Here is a 20,534-nt window from a genome sequence, read left to right as displayed (position 1 = left end):
TTTTTAAAATTAAAAATCACTAAGAATAACGTTAATCAGTATTATGATTTAATACAACCTAAATAAGAAAATATTTAGTCATGTGTTCATTCTCAAGTTCGAGCAAGATCACCGTCTAGTGAACTGCTATATATATATATATATATATATATATATATATATATATATATATATATATATATATATATATATATTAGTTGGCAATACACTGCTTTACACTAGATGGTGCTCGCACTTGCTATTACAAAGACACTATATCTATCCCATCTTATATACGGAAGAACTTTAAAGAACAACAGCATTTGAGTAATTGCAATAAGACCCACTCAGTGATTGTAAACATCATAAATGGTAAGGGAACAGTAACAAAAATCTAATTTTAAGATACAGATGACTGAACAGAAGTGTGCCTTCATAGAGAGAAGATTTTGAAATGTTTCTGAAGCCGCTATTGAGATAGTCTGGAACAGTTATTTTAACTGGCTTTTGTTTTCTCTCTGAATTTCACGATTTCTCTTCTAATCTAAACAAATTGCTCTTTTAAATTAGGATTGTCCTCTGATTGATCAATAAATAGTAAATTATGCTCAACTGAACATGTCTCCTGCAATAGCAACGGGTTCTATATGAAGGAAATTGTTTGTTTAGTTACACTTGATTCACTCCCAAGTTCATGATATTGTGTTTTAGAATTAGGGAAGGTTATATTTTAGCTTTTAAAAAATGATAATCTTTGTCAAATAAATATGGTAACAAACTTAATTGAATTCATGTAGTTTCTTTTAGTTTTTCTTAGCTTCAGGTTTAAACTGGCTTTAAAACTCCACTTTTCAAGGGAGCTGCACAACATTATTGTTTACAGAGCTGCAGATTGGACTTAATGCAGTAGATTTACTGTATTTAAATAGTGGTCAAAAGAATAACCAATGTTCAAGTAAACATTTCTGCTTGAAATCGCTCAATCCAAATCTTTTTATATGAACAACTTGTTTAATTTTTTTTTTCTCTAGTTAACCTTCGGTGACAGAAAGACAATGATTCTTGGTGGTAAATCTCCCTCCTGACCAGAGGGTGCTAAGTAATAGGGACCGAGTACACTGGATTATTTGGCCTGATATTTCATTCCGAGGGTTAAAAGGAAGTCGGCTCTTTAGAACAGGGGCGGAGGTTTGGTACACCAACTCATCGACCCCGAAGGGAAATGATGTGGCAGCCGCGGATTGGAGGAGAGGCTGCAATCATTTATCAAGGAGTCACGAGTGACATTAAGTAGGGGACGGAGCGACGGAATCTGTTCCTTCATTTTGGTTTCTGAAAAATAACCTGGAAGAATCTTTGTTTTGTGTACCTGTATCGTGAGCGTTTGTTTGTTTGTCTGTCTAACTGTTGCTTACTGTCACTAGACAGCTAACACGTTCCGGAGCTGTCACCAGAGACCAAAACAAACCCGGAACAGCACTGCACTTGTACCACAAATAACTGTATTTGCATCACTAGTACTAATTCACGGTCTTGTGTAGGCGTTTTGTGTGGGTGTATAATAAAAACGGGACTATTATTTTGAGACGTACCCGGGGATTGCACATTAAGTATTACACGCTGCTGTATAACTTTAAATCATTTATTGTTTACTGTTTGTTTTGCCGTTAGGCACTGGACAAAAAATATCATTAAACAAACTTTAAATCTGAATTGTCTGTCTGTTCATTGATCACCTGCACCTGCACACTATCAACCACTTTGCCACACCCTCCTATTATGTTAAGAATTTAGGTACATCTTTTTTTGTTTTGGGTCATATTGACCCTATGTAATTTCAAACTGCTTTAAACAGCCTTAAATTGATTAAAGGTTTTTATTTGCAAAAGTTTTACTCTTTTATGCTCTTTCAGTCCAGGAGCTGTGATAAAACTTCTTTGACTGCCCACCTGGGAGCTGCTCATTTTAGAATGTCTTTACCAGTGAGATGCTGTTGCAATACTGACAGAGAAAATTAGGCTCTGCTTTGTAGATATAGTGTTTGTTTTATTTGTTTACAAGTATGTCCGGACAGATGCAGCCATTTCCAGAAATAATACACATAGAGTAATAATAAAATAACAAATTAAAGAAGTTTGTTTTATTCCTGCACACAAATCTACATAGATAAATGCCACGGGTCACAGTAACTCGAATCATCTTATTTGTTGTATACATGACCTGTTCTAAACTAAAATAAATATCTCAAAAGGTTCTGTTTTCTGTGTATAAGTTCAATAAAAAGAATTAGCACTTAAGCTAATTGGAAACTAGAGCTGGGTCAAATAGACCTGAAACTTTCTATGTTGTATTTTACTTTTGTTTTCACATACTAATACATTACAGTGCAGTGTATCAAGATAAAATAAATGTTGATACAAAACAGTACCTTTTCACTATAACATTTAATAAAATACTAAACCATTTAGGGTTTTCATTTTTGTTTCCCAATTAAACATTTCACCTTAAACAGCTTTCTGATTTAAAAAAAAAAAAAAAACACACAACAACATTTACACCAGTTCTCCTGTTACAAAATTCAGGAATTCTTTCAAAGAGATCCATTTATACTGAATCAAAGTCTGTGTGTGATGATTTGCTGCTTTAGATGGAGCGGATCTTCTTCTTCTCAAAGAAAAGGACATGCTTGTTCACTATATAAAGACAATAAAACAAATGAAACTGAGTGAATGGATGAATCCCCCAGTGGCAGTACAGATCATTTGTACTATGCAATGCACATCACAGCTTTTCCTTTTTTTCTGTGTCTGTATACAAATTTTTAATGCAAGAATAAAAGGAGTTCCCTGAAAGCACCTTAATTCACACCCAATCATTTTATCCCAAATTTAGAACGTACAATGATGTTCCCACACCGCAGCAATCCCCACGACAGCTCAGAAGAACAGAGGGTGTTTCCGTTGGGTGTCCTCTAATCTCACAACCAAGCCAACTGCTCCTTTACAACCAGGATCTACAGCAGTTGTAGCTACCTTCCCCCAGAGGACAAAGGCCAACTTTGCAGGTATTTTCAATGAGCTCACAAGCCACCTGACCTGTATGGTCCACTGTAGCATGGTGAGGAGAAACAATCTCTGCCACTTTTGTCTCCCTAACCCATGGAAGCAGCAGCGGCAATGATCCTTGTTGAATCCCTAGAGAAGAACAGCTGGGAAACTGCACTCCCCTTGACTGTATGACTCACCCTTCACATCACGCTTCCGTGCCTTTACTAGGGGAGCCTCCCTATGAGCAGGGATCACTGATGTTCAATCATTCCATTCTTCCTTGACCATCACCCATACCCAGTGCTCCAGCCTCCTCACCTTTGGGGTCATGTTTCCTCAGCACCAGCTTCTCACGCAGCCTGTTCCTCTTGGTGTTAAAGCAGTACCCTGTCCCGGCCGCACTCATCATCTGGACCAGGAGTGTCCTGAAACAGGCACAGCGCACTGTCAGACCAGCACTGCAAATCATCCCACTGCATCTCTGCGTACAGTTCATATCCCCTAGCACTGAGGCTCCCAACCTGAGGTCCTCCAAATATTCCCAAAATACAGTGGCTTGCAAAAGTATTGACCCCCTTGGCATTTTTCCTATTTTGTTTCCTTACAACCTGGAATTAAAATTAATTTTTATTTGGATTTCATGTAATGGACATACATAAAATAGTCCAAATTGGTGAAGTGAAATGAAAAAAATAACTTGTTTAAAAAAATTCTAAAAAAATAAATAACGGAAAAGTGATGCGTGCATATGTATTCACCCCCTTTGCTATTAAGCCTCTAAATAAGATCTGGTGCAACCAATTACCTTCAGAAGTCACATAATTAGTTAAATAAAGTCCACCTGTGTGCAATCTAAGTGTCACATGATCTGTCACATGATCTCAGTATATATACACCTGTTCTGAAAGGCCCCAGAGTCTGCAACACCACTAAGCAAGGGGCACCACCAAGCAAGAGGCACCATGAAGACCAAGGAGCTCTCCAAACAGGTCAGGGACAAAGTTGTGGAGAAGTAGAGATCAGGGTTGGGTTATAAAAAAATATCCGAAACTTTGAACATCCCACGAAGCACCATTAAAGCCATTATTAAAAAATGGAAAGAATATGGCACCACAACAAACCTGGCAAGAGAGGGCCGCCCACCAAAACTCACGGACCAGGCAAGGAGGGCATTAATCAGAGATGCAACAAAGAGACCAAAGATAACCCTGAAGGAGCTGCAAAGCTCCACAGCGGAGATTGGAGTATCTGTCCATAGGACCACTTTAAGCCATACACTCCACAGAGCTGGGCTTTACGGAAGAGTGACCAGAAAAAAGCCATTGCTTAAAGAAAAAAATAAGCAAACACGTTTGGTGTTCGCCAAAAGGCATGTGGGAGACTCCCCAAACATATGGAAGAAGGTACTCTGGTCAGATGAGACTAAAATTGAGCTTTTTGGCCATCAAGGAAAACGTTATGTTTGGCGCAAACCCAACACCTCTCATCACCCCGAGAACACCATCCCAGCATGGTGGTGGCAGCATCATGCTGTGGGGATGTTTTTCATCGGCAGGGACTGGGAAACTGGTCAGAATTGAAGGAATGATGGATGGTGCTAAATACAGGGAAATTCTTGAGGGAAACCTGCTTCAGTCTTCCAGAGATTTGAGACTGGGACGGAGGTTCACCTTCCAGCAGGACAATGACCCTAAGCATACTGCTAAAGCAACACTCGAGTGGTTTAAGGGGAAACATTTAAATGTCTTGGAATGGCCTAGTCAAAGCCCAGACCTCAATCCAATTGAGAATCTGTGGTATGACTTAAAGATTGCTGTACACCAACGGAACCCATCCAACTTGAAGGAGCTGGAGCAGTTTTGCTTTGAAGAATGGGCAAAAATCCCAGTGGCTAGATGTGCCAAGCTTATAGATACATACCCCAAGAGGCTTGCAGCTGTAATTGCTGCAAAAGGTGGCTCTACAAAGTATTGACTTTGGGGGAGTGAATACTTATGCACGCTCAAGTTTTCTGTTTTTTTGTCTTATTTCTTAATTGTTTCACAATAAAAAATATTTTGCATCTTCGAAGTGGTAGGCATGTTGTGTAAATCAAATGATACAAACCCCCCAAAAATCAATTTTAATTCCAGGTTGTAAGGCAACAAAATAGGAAAAATGCCAAGGGGGGTCAATACTTTTGCAAGCCACTGTAGTGCAACTGACAAACAACAAAGCCTATGGCACCTAACAGCATCCTAGTTGTGACTTATCAGCTCTTGAAGAGGACTACATATTTTTCATTGCTAATATGTCACCACATGCTGTCAATTGCAGACATAGTGATCTGTAAGAATTCTTACACAGCACAGTGCTGCCTACCCCTGCCTTGAAAAATAATAAAGGTCTCCACACACCGGCCAGGATGCGACAAGCAAATGTGTCGTAAAAAATAAAACATGTACTTTTGTTCACATTGCCTATGATGCGACGGGTAACACTGAAGTGACACAGAAGCGTTGTGAAAAAATACCATTGGCTCGTAAGTTTGAGATTTTGTTGAACGGCAGCTAAGGAACTGACCAGTGAGGAACAGCTTCCCTTGCTGCATGCCTTTAGTAAACAATGGTGGAAGAAAAGATAATTCTTGCAGTATCAAAATACCTGGAGCTGCATAATAAAGGACACAAAAATTATAAAGCTACGGCAATGAGGGAAAACATCTGGGAGTCCATTTCCAGGGAACTGGATATAGCTGGTGTGTGTGTGATGTGTTTACCTTTACTGAAATAAGTATTCTGAAAAACTATTATATATTCTACATTTTTATTAGCTGAATTTCAGGACTAACATATGTTTGATTTTTTTTCCAGCTGATGATATAATCAGAGGAGACACGCCTATCACATCGTGTCAAACAGTAAGAACTAAAATATATTTGGAAGTTTTTGTCACTCTAATAAAACCCAGCTTTATTTTTTTGGTTTTTAAACCTTGGTTGATATCCCTTATTCTGTTATCCCTTATTGTGTTATGTTCATTTCTTCAAAATTGTACAGCATTTAAAAATGCAGTGAAAAGGCAGGGTGTGAGCATACATATTCATGAACAAACCAGTTAGTTAGTATAGGCCTACTATATGATAGTTTGGGTTATTCAGTCTATTTATAACAGTAGGTAGGTATTTTTTTTTAAAATTATTTTTATATATAATTATTAGTGGAATAAACCGCTACCGAATAAGACCATTTTGCTACCTACTTTACAGGCAGGTAGCAAATCCTCTCTACTGCCTTAAAGCGAACTTCTAGTCCTGATTATATATTTTTTGTTGCGAATTTCTGTTGTGGAATTTAATAAACGAGAAGCAAAACTATTAGTTTTTTTCACCTTAATTTTACAACGCCATTTCCAAGTTTGTTTTATTTGAAGTGTTTAAAGTTTAAATTTCAGTTTTCGTTTGCTTGTTCAGCTACAAAAAGGCACACGTAAACCTTGTGTTATTAGTTTATAAAAACGTGTCGATGGCCACTGTTTACTGTGGAGAAACGGCAATGGCAAGGAATGGGGAAAAAAAATGCTATGTCAACTTTCTGTACTATTTCTTTCGGGAATACACAAAACAACGTTTAACTTGAACTGCTATTTTGGCATCCTTTGTTTTGTTGTTAATTCACTGGAGTAAAGTAAGGCCTACACAACTTATTCTTTACTCCTGGGATATTTTTCTATTTTAACGTGTTACGTATTGTAAGGTCTTGCTGTAAAATAAAGGCACACACACAGGGGCCACTGACACACCCCCTGCCCATGCTGCTGTGCTGTCTGTGCCTGCATTCAGAGCAAGAAAATGGCTTTTATTATTTTTTAAAAAAACAAGCAAATATCTGAACGAATATTTTAATTATGAGCGAATATCCAAACATGAAAATCCAGTGTTCGTCCCAGCACTTTATATATATATATAAAATAATAATTAAACCATAGATATACATGTGTGCATGTTCACATATGCGTGTAACTATTGTTATTGTTTGTAATATTATACTGATAACGCCAAACCTAATTTAAATACATTTGAACTGATTTTGTCTCATACAGATACACCAATAGTTGTTTTGTTGTTTTGACGCGTATTAATAACATATGTTAATATATTTGTATGCCATCGCCACTGTTGTGAAAGGTATTATCGCAGGGAAAATACCATTTTAGCACCGGACAAATTGCATCATCCGGTGTGTGGAGACCTTTACTGTTCAATAATAAGGGGTCATCCAAGGCATGCGTTATTATTTATATTGAAGCGTTCACAATAATAATAATACATATTAATAACAATACTTACTTTGATTTGCTCTTGGCCACTGTTTTTCACATGAAAGAAAAAAGAAAATGTCTTTTTTAGCCTTCATAAATGCACTTATCAGTTTAATCAAAAAGTAACAAGTACAGTATCTCCAGCTAAGAGAACACCCCTCATGAAGCAAGCAAAGTGTTCTCTAAGACGGAGTTAGCCATCACAATATTAAATAAATAATGAAATAAATAAACAAATCAATATGTAGTACTTGTCATGACGCACGTGCATCAACATATGAAAATGAACTGAAGAAAAACACAGTAGGCAAGTGTATGTTAATAAACTACAATGATAAAGTAACAGACACACTAACGTTAATATCTGTCAAACTAAATGAACACAGCACCCCTACACACACAAAAAAATGCACCAGCAATATACAAGACATACACATTATTTAACAGAATGGTGAAGCAACTCACCAGAACGGGAAACACCAAATTGTTCAGCGACTTGTGTCTGATTCAGATTTTTTTGTAGCAAGAGAAACAGCGGCACATTTATAGAATACAAAACAAGTCAATGATATGAGGCGGTAGAGGTAAGATTTATCAAACCATTACAACCAATCAGATGAAGCGTTCCTATACACAGAGGCTATTGCTTTGTGCCTGTGTTAGATTAGAGTGTCACCAGGCCTGCTTTTATTGCATTTATATAATGCTTTTTATACAAAAGTATAGCAAAGCACTGTACAGCACACAGCAGAAAGCGAACAAACCACAATACATTTGAATAGCATGTCACACATACAAATCCCAGTCAGACCATTTAAATAACAGTATTAGTCCATGAGCCAGGACCCAAATTTTGGCCATCGGTACCACCCAGGGGGACAAAGTCTCATTGTGATTTTTGGCATGGTTTAGACCCCTAGAGATGGAAAATAGGTGATAGCATTGCAAAACTTTGTCAAATCTGTTTTATCACCATATTTTTAACCACGCCCCAAATTCACCAACAGCCAGAATTCTACAATAGTGCAGCAGGGTTTTTATATCAAACTCCTATAAACTCTTCATTGTTTAAGTTAGGGCATTGAAATTAAGAGCTAATATAGTCAAACACCTGCACTTACCATTACAACAAACAGGATTTAATTAATTTCACTGGTTTGCCATTGGCAGCATCTCTACCATATTTTACATTAAATACAATTTCAGAACCCTTGTTTTTTCACTAACAACTAACAAAGTTTAATCTACATATCTCAACTCCTTTGATAAGATGTTCTTAATGTACTTTTATACTAAGTAATGTATCAGACTCAATTTACGACCTTGTGTAGCTTTCTAGGTGCTGTATTAATGAGTTTCCGATAGGAAAATGTACCCCTACTTCCACTGTATTTTCAGTGAAAAAATGAACCACTAACCTACTAATACTGCAAACCTTTTCCCAAATGCTTCATAAGAGCTATATACATGCCTTCTCTATGCAGCCAAATCTGCTACAGTGAAAGTAAATGATTTGAGATATCACCTATTCTGTGCAAGGAAAGGTGAGATTGAGAGTCACCAACTGCCCCCCTTCAGATACTGTTTAAGGAAACATGCCCAACGGGCCAATATGGAGAGATGTCTGGAGAAGGACCCATGGTCACCTAGCCCTATAGGGAGAGGCTGGAAGTGGGAAAAACATTTTGGGGAAGTGCAGCTGGCAGTAGACTGGATGAAAGGACAGCCTGCACCTCCGACTGGGCTGGATCTACTGGCCTGTAACTGTCCCAGGACCTGCAAACTGCCAAAATGTGTCTCCTTAACAAATGGCCTGAAGTGCACTGATATGTGTAGACTTTCTGACTGTGACGGTCAGGCAACAGAAAAAGTGATAACAGTTCCTCTGAAGAAGAGCTTGATGAGGATGACTATGATTTCTAAGACATAGTATGGCCTATTGCAACTCCTTCAAGTGTTTTTTGTTTTGGTTCCCCTTTACTATATTTTTGTACTATATTTTCAGAATTAGAGTTTAACCTGCAAAGAGATGTCAATAAATTGTTTGTTCATTTTCTAACAGTCCTTTCTTTAACAATGTTTTGTCTTTTTCACTGAAAAAAGAAAATGGGAGGGCTACATTTTCCTATCACAAATTGATTAATACAGCACCCAGAAAATTACAAATGGTCCTAAATTGACCCTGATACATTACTTAATATAAAAGTGCATTAAGAAAAATTAATAAAAATGGGTTGAGATATTTAGATTAACTTATCTTAATTTTTAGTAAAAACAAGTGTTCTGAAATTGTATTTAATGTAAAATATGGTAGAGATGCTGCCAATGGCAAACCAGTGAAATTAATTAAATCCTGTTTGTTGTAATGGTAAGTGCAGGTGTTTGACTATCTTAGCTCTTAATTTCAATGCCCTAACTTAAACAATGAAGAGTTTATAGGAGTTTGATATAAAAACCCTGCTGCACAATTGTAGAATTCTGGCTGTTGGTGAATTTGGGGTGTGGTTAAAAATATGGTGATAAAACAGATTTGGCAAAGAATAATGCAATGCTATCACCTATTTTCCATCTCTAGGGGTCTAGACCTTGCTAATGATGAGCCTTCACCCCCCCGGGTGGTACCGACCAACCCCCCCTGGCTCATGGACTATATACACACATAATGATACAAAAGCAGCAAATAAAGTGACATTAAAAACCACTAAGATAAGAAAGCCATTTTATAAAAGTCCATTTTTAGTCTTGACTTGAAAACTGTAAAGGTCCCAGCTTCCCTGACAAACAAAGGCAGAGCATTCCATAATTTACAAGAAAAATCCCTACCTCCAGAGTTGCTTTTGTGGACCCCTAGAATAACCAGCAGCCCCGCATTCTGTGATCTCAGAATGCGGTTTGGAAGATACGGGGTCAGCAACTCCTGCAAATAACTAGGTGCTAATCCATTCACGGCCTTGTAAGTTAACAGCAAAATCATAAAATCAATTCTATACTGCACAGGGAGCCAGTGTAAAGAGGCCAAAACAGGGGTAATATGTTCACCTTTTCTGATTTTAGTCAGAATTCTAGCAGCGGTATTCTGAACAAGCTGCAAGCGGGATATCACACGTTTTGGGACACCAGAAAAAAGTGCATTACAATAATGAATTCTAGTTGAAACAAAGGCATGCATTAGTCTCTCAGCATCAGATACAGAAATAATTGTCTAAGTTTGGCTATATTTCTCAAATGGTAAAAAGACACTTGAATAACTTCCCTATGAAAGTTGAGTCTCAAATGATAGGTCAGGATCAAAGATGACCCCCAAACTCTTAATTTCTAATTTAAGTTTTGATGAGAGACTGCAAGGGTTGAGCTCATGTAATCCCACATTGCCTTTTAGTTCATTCTGTGAGCCCACTAGCATAATCTCTGGTTTATCTGAATTGAACATTTGAAAATTCTGTGACATCCAGTGCTTGATGTCTGTAAGGCAAGTAGCTAATAACACCCAGGCAGAAGAAACTCCTGGCTTTAGGGACACATATAGCTGGTTATCACCAGCATAGCAATGGAAGTTCACCCCATGTCTGTAGATAATATCACCTAACGGTAGCATATGTAATGAAAACAGCAAGGAACCTAGAACGGAGCCCTGTGGAACACCACAGACAACTTCCGTTAATGCTGATTTTACCTCCCCAATAGACAAACTGAAACCTATCAGAAAGATAAGATTTGATCCAGGATAGGGCAAGATCAGACAGTCCTACTGCGCTTTCAAGACGATTTAGTAGGGTGGAATGGTCTACAGCAGGGGTCTCCAACCCTGGTCTTGGAGAGCTACTGTGGCTGCTGGTTTTCGTTGCAACCGAGTTCTCAGTTACTTAACTGCACCAATTATTGGATTAATTAGTCAAGATTAACAGGTGTTTCAGATCTTTCGCCACTGATGATAGACACCTATAAAACCTGCAGGCTAGGGGTTCTCCAGGACCAGGGTTAGAGACCCCTGCTCTACAGTATCAAAGGCAACACTTACAATAGATCAAGAAGAATTAATACAGATGGAAAGCCCAAGTCAGAGCTTATCAGAAGAAACCACATCCGCTAATAATACAGTAGACTGCTCTACTAAAAGATCAATAAAGAAATGCAGAAACATGGCAGACAAATAGAATCTAGGGTAATGCTGAAAAAATGGAATGTCCCTGGGCCACTCCATTTAATTGCAACAGTCCTTGCACTGAATCAGTCATCAGTATCAGATTACTGGCAAGTCCATTTCTTCTTTGTATAATCTACAGTTTCCCCAACTGAATTCCTTAATATAATATTTTATGATTTACTGTTGTTGTCTCTGCTTAGATCATTATTTACCATGCTTAACTAGCAATAGTCAAACAAATACATATTTGACAAATGCTTTGATTAGAAGTTTTTCCTTAGTATCTTCTTAACTGAAGTCTTTATTGGAATAGTAAGTAAGCATGGCAAATAACGATCTAAGCATATCTCTTGTAACTCAACTAAGGACCAGGCCAGAGCAGATAAGGTCTCTTCTCATCTACCGTTGTGTAAATAATAATAATAATAATAATAATAATAATAATAATAATGTTGAGACTAACAAATGCAGGAAGTTAATAAAAACAAGACACTGTACAACGTCTAAACAATTCATTTAACACATAAACAGTATTTTACAGTTTTGGTCCGTTTTTACTTGGGCTCTGTTATTTCTTTGCAAATTGAAATCTATGACCTAAGTTCAAGTGAATAATTAACAGTTTGTCGAGTTCAATTCATCGTTTGGGTTGACAGACGTGACTATTATGGAAGATGATGTAAGCTGTCACTTTATTTAACACACCTGTCAGTTTAGGAAGTTAAAGGTCATGTTAGTGCCAAGTTGCTAAAAGCTGCACCATCTTGTTTGGAAGTTGCTGAAATTAACTGATTGTGCCTCAACTTTAGTGTGTTCACTTATTTATGTTTACAAACGACTATTAAACCTTGGTTAGAATCTCGTGCACATAAATTACTTTTAAAAGACTGTCAAAGACAGGGGTTGGGGTTGAAAACAAACATTTTTTATAACACTGCCAATAGGCTGTTCCTCATGGAAACAAAAACACCTGACAACCGAGCATCTTTTATCATCAGCTGTTATCAAGTCCATTGAAGCTGTGACTTAACGGGTAGAGGCAAATTATATATCATGAGTTATCATACGCCCCAGTAATGTGTCTGACAATTAATACAAACGTTTGTGCTATAACGTTGTTGTTGTTGTTTTCTGTTTGTTTGTTTTTTTCGTCCAGTGTCAATTACATTACTCTCTGCATTTCATCATCATCATCATCATAATAATAATAATAATAATAATAATAACAGTACCGCATTATTTTTTAACTATAAGATAATCGGAAATTAAATGACAGGATATAATTTGGGGGATTTTGCAGTACATGAAAACAATTTACATACGAAGAAGTGTCTTTAAACTGCAATCGGAAAACAGTGAGCGATGTAAACTAAACTTGACTGCTCGCGCACTCTTATTCAAAGTGAAATATGGCTATTGTTTGCGCAAGTTAGTTAAGAATATATTAATAAAATAAAACAGTATAAAAATATACATTAAATGTCACTACTGTATTAATTTGAATAGGGATAGATGATATAGGCAGTAAAATGCAGGCATAACGTATCCATGTGCCTGCTTAATAATGACGTAATAAATCTAAGGCTCACTTAAACGTATTATTATTATTATTTCTTGTAATGTGATAGGTGGAAGTGAATTTATCTGTTTACTCACAGTTTACCGATGTCAGAAACATGTTTCCAGAACAGGAGCCTCCACATCGGATGTCACACTGAGGATATGCAGCACAACAACTTCCGGTTTAAACTAGACAGTTGTGCATCTGGAACTAAAGAGCTTTTCTTTTAAATGACATTCAACAGCAGGTTTACCAGACGTTCCAGAAAACTGGTAACCCTACTCAACTTTTAAATGTGCATTAGGAGCTATATACATACAGCTTGCTTTTCTCAGTGTTACCCTTTACTTTCCCATGCAACTGTGCTTTTAACAGGGTCCTGTAGGAAAGAAAGGTCAAACAGCTATTTTGATTAAAGGTGGAAAATTGACTTGACAATGGGTTTGAGTAGCCTGCGCAGTTTTCTATGATACTATTCATTCAGGTTTTTAGTTCTCGTAAATTAAACTAAATTTGAGGTTACGTTTTTGTTGGCCCTATAAAAACTCCCTGATCATCGCTACAGTGCCTGTAGTAAGTATTCTCCTCCTTGGATGTTTTCACAGTTTGTTATGTTACAACCTGAAATCTTGACGCATTTAAATGGGATTTTTTTTCCTTTGATTTTACAACCTAATCAACACTGAACAGGCAAGAGAATTTGTATTGTGAAACAACAATTAATGAAGGAAAAAACAAAAACAAAACTGAAATGTCTTGGTTAGAAAAGTATTCACCCCCCCCCCCACTTTGCATTTAGGCCAAATAGTTCAATTTTTGTTTCATTGGACTGCAGAATCTTTTGCCACATCTTTTCAGTCTCCGACATGCCTTTTTGCAAATTCCAAGCAGGATTTTACATGGGCTTTTTTCAGAAATGGCTTCCTTCTTGCCACTCTTCCATACAGGACAGATTTGTGGAGTACCTCAGCTATTGTTGACACATGGACAGTTTCTCCCATCTCAGCCATGGAATGCTGTAGGTTTTTCAGATTTGTCATTGGCCTCTTGGTGGCTCCTTTGACCAATGCCCTTCTTACCCGGCTGCTCAGTTTGGGAGGATGGCCTGCTCTAAGCAGATTCTGGTTGGTGCCGTATACTTTCCACTTCTTAATGATCTACTTGACTGTGCTCCAAGGGATATTAAATACCTTTGAAACCTTTTTATACCCTTCCTTTGATCTGTGCTTTTCCACAACTTTATCCCGGAGTTGTTTTGAAAGCTCCTTGGTCTTCATGGTAGTATCTTTGCTTTGAATGCAGTACTCAACTGTGGGACCTTACAGAGACAGGTGTATTTAATCTGAAATTATGTGAACCACTTTTATTGCTCACAGATGGACTCCATTTAACTTACTGTGTGAATTCTGAAGGCAATTGGTTGCACCTGAGCTTATTTAGGAACAGGGGTGAATACTTATCTAATGAAGACTTTTCAGGCTTTTATTTTTAATTGATTTGTCCCACCCCCATTTTTTCACACATTGAAAGTGTTGAGTAGGTTGTGTAAATCAAAGGGAAAAAAATCAAATTTAAATGCGTCAAGATTTCAGGTTGTAACACATCAAACTGTGAAAATGTCCAAAGGGGGTGAATACTTCCTATAGGCGCTGTACGGTGGTTTTAGCTGGACTCCGCTGCATTGTATAGGGGGTGCAAATTGTTTTGAAAATTGGTACTAAACTGCTTTGAAAGTTGAGCACCACAGAGCCTACTCATTCAATTTTGCAGTTGTCATGCACTTTTTTTTTTAAATAACATTGTTTAGAACTGAAACAAAAGTGGAACAAAAAGTCAGTTGAGGGAAGGGACCCAAGAGCGTAGAGTAAAAAGAGGAAGAAAGACATGATAGGGGATATGAAACTGAGAAAGGGAAGCCCAAGAAGAGGGGCAGGGCTGGCAGACTGCGTCAGAGCTAGACAGCTGGCAGGAAATGGGCAGAGATCTGTAGACGTCACCCAGACTAATTCAGTAACACTCATCCCTGCTCCCTTCCTCCCACTCCCTTCCATCTCACATCTGATTCCATCTCTGTTCTGCTCATCGACACTAGAGCTATCTGGGCCTATTGTTGTGTTTTACAATGTGACAGGAACATTGGCACAGGCTCCCTCTTACTTATGTGCATAAAGACAACTATAGCTGTAGGATCATTTAATTTAATTTTGGTGACAGTCAGTTAATTTTTTTTTTTTTTTTTTGGAACAAATATCTTTCTGTCACCAAGCCTTTTATAAGGATAATACGTAATGGTATTGTTTTTTTTTTTTCAGTAAAGGGTAAGTAAACCAGGTCCATAGTAGCATTAACCCATGTCAGAATGGGAAACAAAAACCAATGTTGTGGCATGTTTGTGAATCAATAACAACACACTATGAGGCGTTAGCTCAGTTTTATGTACCCCAGGGCCATTCACCTACCGCTTATTACTATTACAATGACAGACTTGAAGTGTCACTCTAATCATAACCCTTCCACCCTCCAACAGCATCCTCCATCCCTCCTCCCAGAGCCCCAAAACTCCCTTCATTGGTATACAAGCACCATCTCAAAGTTATTACATTGTACAGTCCATAAAAACAGTCAAAGGACAAGTGACTAATTATTTTTGTTTTCCAGATAATATGTTATCCCTTTGACTTACTCTTTATTAAAATCCGTTGAGAAACTGTAATATTGCAGTCAGCACCCTGTTTATGCTATCCCTTACATTCATTACTGCGTTAGTTCTACAGGTGGATTACTGCATGGAAGTTATATAATTTGGAGTGCATGTTGTCGTGGAAACCCTAATTCTGTGACGTCACTGCTAGCTGGCAGTAAAAACATTCCCTGGAATTGATGTGTGAGGATTGATCTGTTCCATCACTGATATATACGAGGGAGATGGGGTAAGACATTTTCTAGTTTATAAATTGTTAATATTGTATGCCCGGGAAAAAGAATTACCTTAATCTATATAGGGGAGCTAGAAAGTTGCCATTTCAACAATTAAATTGGATAATTACATTCTATAGTCCTATCTCTAACTAAATATCTTGATAGTATCATCTAAATATATAGATATAATATATATATTAATAGATATATATAAATATATACCAATATGCTGATATATGATGTATAAGCTATATAGAGATATATATATATATATATAACAATTGAGTGTGAACAGACACTCAGCTTCCAGATCTAGAAGGCTTCTATTTTGCATAGATGCCCGCTGGAACGTTGAAGTGCTTAACTGTGAATTACATTTTAAAATCAATCCGTACATAAATAATGGCTTTTCCCCTTAACATTCTAATCTACAACTAATCTGATTAGATCCTAAAAATCCTCTTTTTCCACTAACTTTCCATTGTTGTTGTGCTTTCATGAGCTACAGCAGAGCTCGTAGGTGACATGCATGATCTCCTTCTGCTACATTGAGATGAGCCACAGTTGGAATAGCAGTGTAATCTAACTGTAATGATAGAATATGACACTCATAGATAGATAGATAGACAGATAGATAGATAGATGACAGTGATTAACAACATTCCAAAAATGTTATTTTTGATGTTCACTCTTAAAGCTTAAACGTTTAAGAAAATTAACTCCAATCCGAAGCCTCTAGTTTTAAGTAGAAGATTTTAATAACTGATGGCTGGAGGTGTTTTTCAATTTACCTGGTTAGATGTTCATTCCAAGCTAAGGCTGCTCTGCGACTAGAAGAGACTGTGCTAGATATTTAGGAACATGTACATTTCTGTGATGTCCCAGTAAGTAGTTATTTGAATAGGAATTTAATCAAAAATGAATTGTTTGGAAATCCAGGAGGGGGGAAGCTTGTGTGTCTGAACCTGAGGCTGCTTGTAAACAAACTGGAGAGTCAACTGGTCATGGTTTAAGAAAAAACAGTGTATAGCAGTTTCTTTCTTGTATTTTTTATACCAAAAAGGATACATCGGCTTTGCCCTTCCTTGCACAATACACACTATATATATTTATACTTCGTTTGTTTTTGTCGCTCATGGTATTAGTCATAGCGGACGTTTTGCTTTTAAAAGGCTCGGGTCGCACCACCAAATTTTTCCGTGACGTCAGTTTAAATCATTCATAAGAATCAGTAGGGGTAATGTGCGCTTTCCTTCCCACGCATTACAATATCAATAACAAGAAGCTAATAAAATTTACACTTGTAAACGTTCTGTGTTCGCCCGAAAGGTGGAATTGAACCACTCTGTCGCTAGACAGCTACAGGTTTGAAGCCTGCACTCCAGACCACTGAAGCTCATCCGGGCGTTAGAAAGTTGCCATGTTGAAATTATATATACCACAGAGAAACCAATCTTATGCACATTGTGGTGATAACATTATTCATATATTTATATATGTTTTTTTTGTATCAATTTAAATGTAATGCAATGTATATTATTGGAGATTATTTTAATATTAATTTCTACTGACTGTCTTATAGAAACAGCGCATTGTTTATTTTTTGTCTCGATCTTGTCTGTATGCAAATGTTCTCGAACCGGATTGGCCATCCCTGATAGAACGTCAAGGTTGCTGGGATGCAGGTTTGCTTTCGTGCTTCAAAAAAAATCAACATAAGTTCGATTCTTGCGTTTTTTAAATCTTTTTTTTTTTTTCGCAGTACCCCCTTCTCATGGCAAAAACAAAATGTTAAAAAAACGTGTAAGAATTTAGTGAATAATACACGTTTCTGTGTTGTTTCCTGCTCTTTGACCCTGAAAAACTTTACTGCAGTAAACGGTGGTAAACGTGTAGTAAATCACAGTAAACCTTTATAAGATGTTTTACAGCACTTTATCATGTAGTGCTAATGTGAAGTAAATGTTTAACAAGTAATAAATAATGTTTATTATTATTATTATTATTATTATTATTATTATTATTATTATTATTATTATTATTAGTAGTAGTAGTAGTAGTAGTAGTAGTATTTCTTTGTTTGGTTTAATGTTGATGTTATGCATTTTCCAATTGTATTTAGTTAAAAACTTAAAAATAATAGTAATCAGTCAATAAACCAGCCAGTCCTTTGTGTGTGTATGCATGTCACTCACGTTTTCACAACTACAGTACTTTCAGCAGTAGTGTGTTATAACTATATCTTCAAGCTTGGCTACAGCCCGGGAAACAAAAGATATTTTAAAAAGAGTGATGATTCAAAATCACATAATTTTACTTGAAATACCAACTGATAGTTGATTTTCTGACAAATCCTCTTAGAAAATAATTTGATTGCTAAAAATGTCTCTAGCACAAATGATATAATGTGTCAGAATCTCACGAACAGCTTGTACGATTGTGATGAAATGATACGGACATTCTTTACAACATTCTTTATTGTTAGTGTATCATAATCTGGGGGATATATGGCATCTGTCTGTATGTCTAAGGTATATGGAGCTTTGTATCATTTTTTCTACACATATGCTAAATATAGGTCACGGTGACCTTGTCCTGTTACTGATGGCTCGTCTGAATTTACAGACATGGTAGATGATGAATAAGACTAACCTGCTTGTTATGGTACCATATTTGCATTATGAGCATCAACAATTTGCTCAAAGCCTCCACTAGTGTTTTTTATTATTATAACAACATTGACTTGCATAAAGAAGAATAAACAGTGAGTGAAATAGCTCGCATCACTTGATTTTCAAGATGTGGTATCCGAAGCATAATCAACAAGTACAAGGAAACATCATCTGTAATTGACAAACCCAGGACTGGAAGACCCAAAAAGCTGTCTAACAAGGATGAGCAATACTTGAAGATAATACCCTTAAGGAATAGAACGAAGACAAGCGTTGAATTGACAACAGAACTGGCAGAAGGCACAGGTGTCATTGTCCATCAAATCAACAGTACGAAGGCCACTCTTGAAATCAGGACTTAAAAGGATGTGTTGCAGTAAGAATACCTCAGTTAAGAAAGGAGAACCAGACTAAAAGGCTAAAATATGCACAAGAACACAGAGATTGGACTATGGAATAGTGGTCAAAGGTGCTTTGGACTGTTGATGGATGGACAATGACAGCTGTGCCTTCTGTCAGTTCTGTTGTCAATTCAACACTTGTCGTTTTTCTATTCCTTAAGGGTATTATCTTCAAGTATTGCTCATCCTTGTTAGACATCTTTTTGGGTCTTCCAGTCCTGGGTTTGTCAATTACAGATGATGTTTCTCTGGACTTGTCGAATATGATACGGATACCACACCTTGAAAATCAGGTGATGCGAGCTATGTGTGCATGTGTGTGTGTGTGTATATATATATATATATATATATTGCATCAAAGTAATAGTTATAAACACAGACGCACACAGCCTCACATCCACTCTGCAGTTTCCCAGGGAATGGACTTCAAACCTGACACACATCCGCTCCCTCTCTGTACTTTCCATTCTCATCTCTGGTTATTTTTAGGGCTGCTGATGGTTTCCTGCTGCACTGATTATTATGTAACCTTTTCTAAATTTGGCTCTGAGGTAAAAAGTGACATTCATTCCCACCTTCCATCCCTGTACTGAGGGTTGCCTAGCAACCATGCTATTATGCCAATGCCACCTTTGCTGGCTGGGCCTTGTTTAAGCATTAGAGCCTAAAATAACAAAGCTGAGGTAATATTCCAAAACCCTCTGCTAAACATATCATTGTCAGCAATTAATACGCAAAAGGGATTAGTTATTTAAACACTTTTCTCTGCTGCCCAGATGTTTGCCTTATTAGCACTTGTTAGCAAAATTATTGATGTTGAATTAGCAGCATCTTATGTGTTTTATTGCATTTCATTTCTGCTGTCAGGCAGTAATGCGGGGGTGGCTTTGCCCACACACAGTCTTTGTGTTTATTTATATTATTTTGTACTGTTATTATTGAAATGTACTGGTTTGTGTTTGCTTGGAGCTATGTGTTGTTGTTCTTTTGCAGTATGGATAGGGTTTAAATTCCCCATCTGGCTAATCTCGTGAGAATGAGTGCTCTGCAGTTATGATTTATTGACAAATTGGCTGTGCAGTTCCCTTGCCTTCATGACATCTTAGACACAGGGGGAAAAACTAAAGGGCTAGTTTCTTCACTTTATGTTCATTTCCCGAAGTAATCATATAAACCTGTGGTGGTTAACACTATCTGGAATAGGGATTTATCTATTGAAAATGAAAAAATCTGCTGGGAAACTATTTGGGATAATCTAATCTCTGCTTCCAAAAATCCAAACCCTCAGCTGATTCATTTTAATTATCTTCATAAAACTTATTTAACTCCTCGCAGACGCTACCAAATGAAACATATCCCTACCCCTGCATGTACATACTGTCCCCTAGATAACATTGGCTCCTTTTTACATATGCTTTGGGAGTGTCCTGTTCTGGCTGTGTTTTGGAATTGGGTCTCTTCAGCTCTGTCCACTGTTCTTGAGAAGAATATCCCTTGCTCTGCTAAGATATT

At 37.2% G+C, this 20,534-nt stretch overlaps 1 protein-coding gene and 1 non-coding gene across 2 annotated transcripts; both read right to left on the bottom strand.

Annotated features, from left to right (window-relative positions):
* Window positions 1–2,271: 2,271 nt before the first annotated feature.
* mrpl33 (mitochondrial ribosomal protein L33) lies at window positions 2,272–13,217 on the bottom strand. Its single transcript, XM_041251118.1, has 4 exons — window positions 13,126–13,217; window positions 7,354–7,372; window positions 3,345–3,451; window positions 2,272–2,672 (listed from the first exon to the last, which is right to left on the bottom strand). Exons 1-4 carry the CDS (start codon window positions 13,145–13,147, stop codon window positions 2,623–2,625), a joined length of 198 nt encoding a protein of 65 aa, XP_041107052.1. The 5' UTR covers window positions 13,148–13,217; the 3' UTR covers window positions 2,272–2,622.
* Window positions 13,218–17,268: 4,051 nt separating this feature from the next.
* On the bottom strand, window positions 17,269–17,355 carry trnastop-uca. The gene has a single exon. It is a non-coding gene; the product is annotated as a tRNA-Sec (tRNA).
* Window positions 17,356–20,534: the final 3,179 nt, after the last annotated feature.

Source organism: Polyodon spathula, chromosome 5 (assembly GCF_017654505.1).
Source record: "Polyodon spathula isolate WHYD16114869_AA chromosome 5, ASM1765450v1, whole genome shotgun sequence".
NCBI lineage: Eukaryota > Metazoa > Chordata > Actinopteri > Acipenseriformes > Polyodontidae > Polyodon > Polyodon spathula.
This window is presented reverse-complemented; position numbering and strand designations above follow the sequence as displayed.

What these genes read in the sequence shown, in the direction of transcription:
- mrpl33 (XM_041251118.1), bottom strand. Translation starts at nt 13,147, where the DNA reads ATGTTTCTGACATCGGTAAACT. An exon ending in GAGGAAACATGACCCCAAAG is followed by an intron (nt 2,673 to 3,344) that starts GTGAGGAGGCTG and finishes GTCTTTATATAG; the next exon opens with TGAACAAGCATGTCCTTTTC.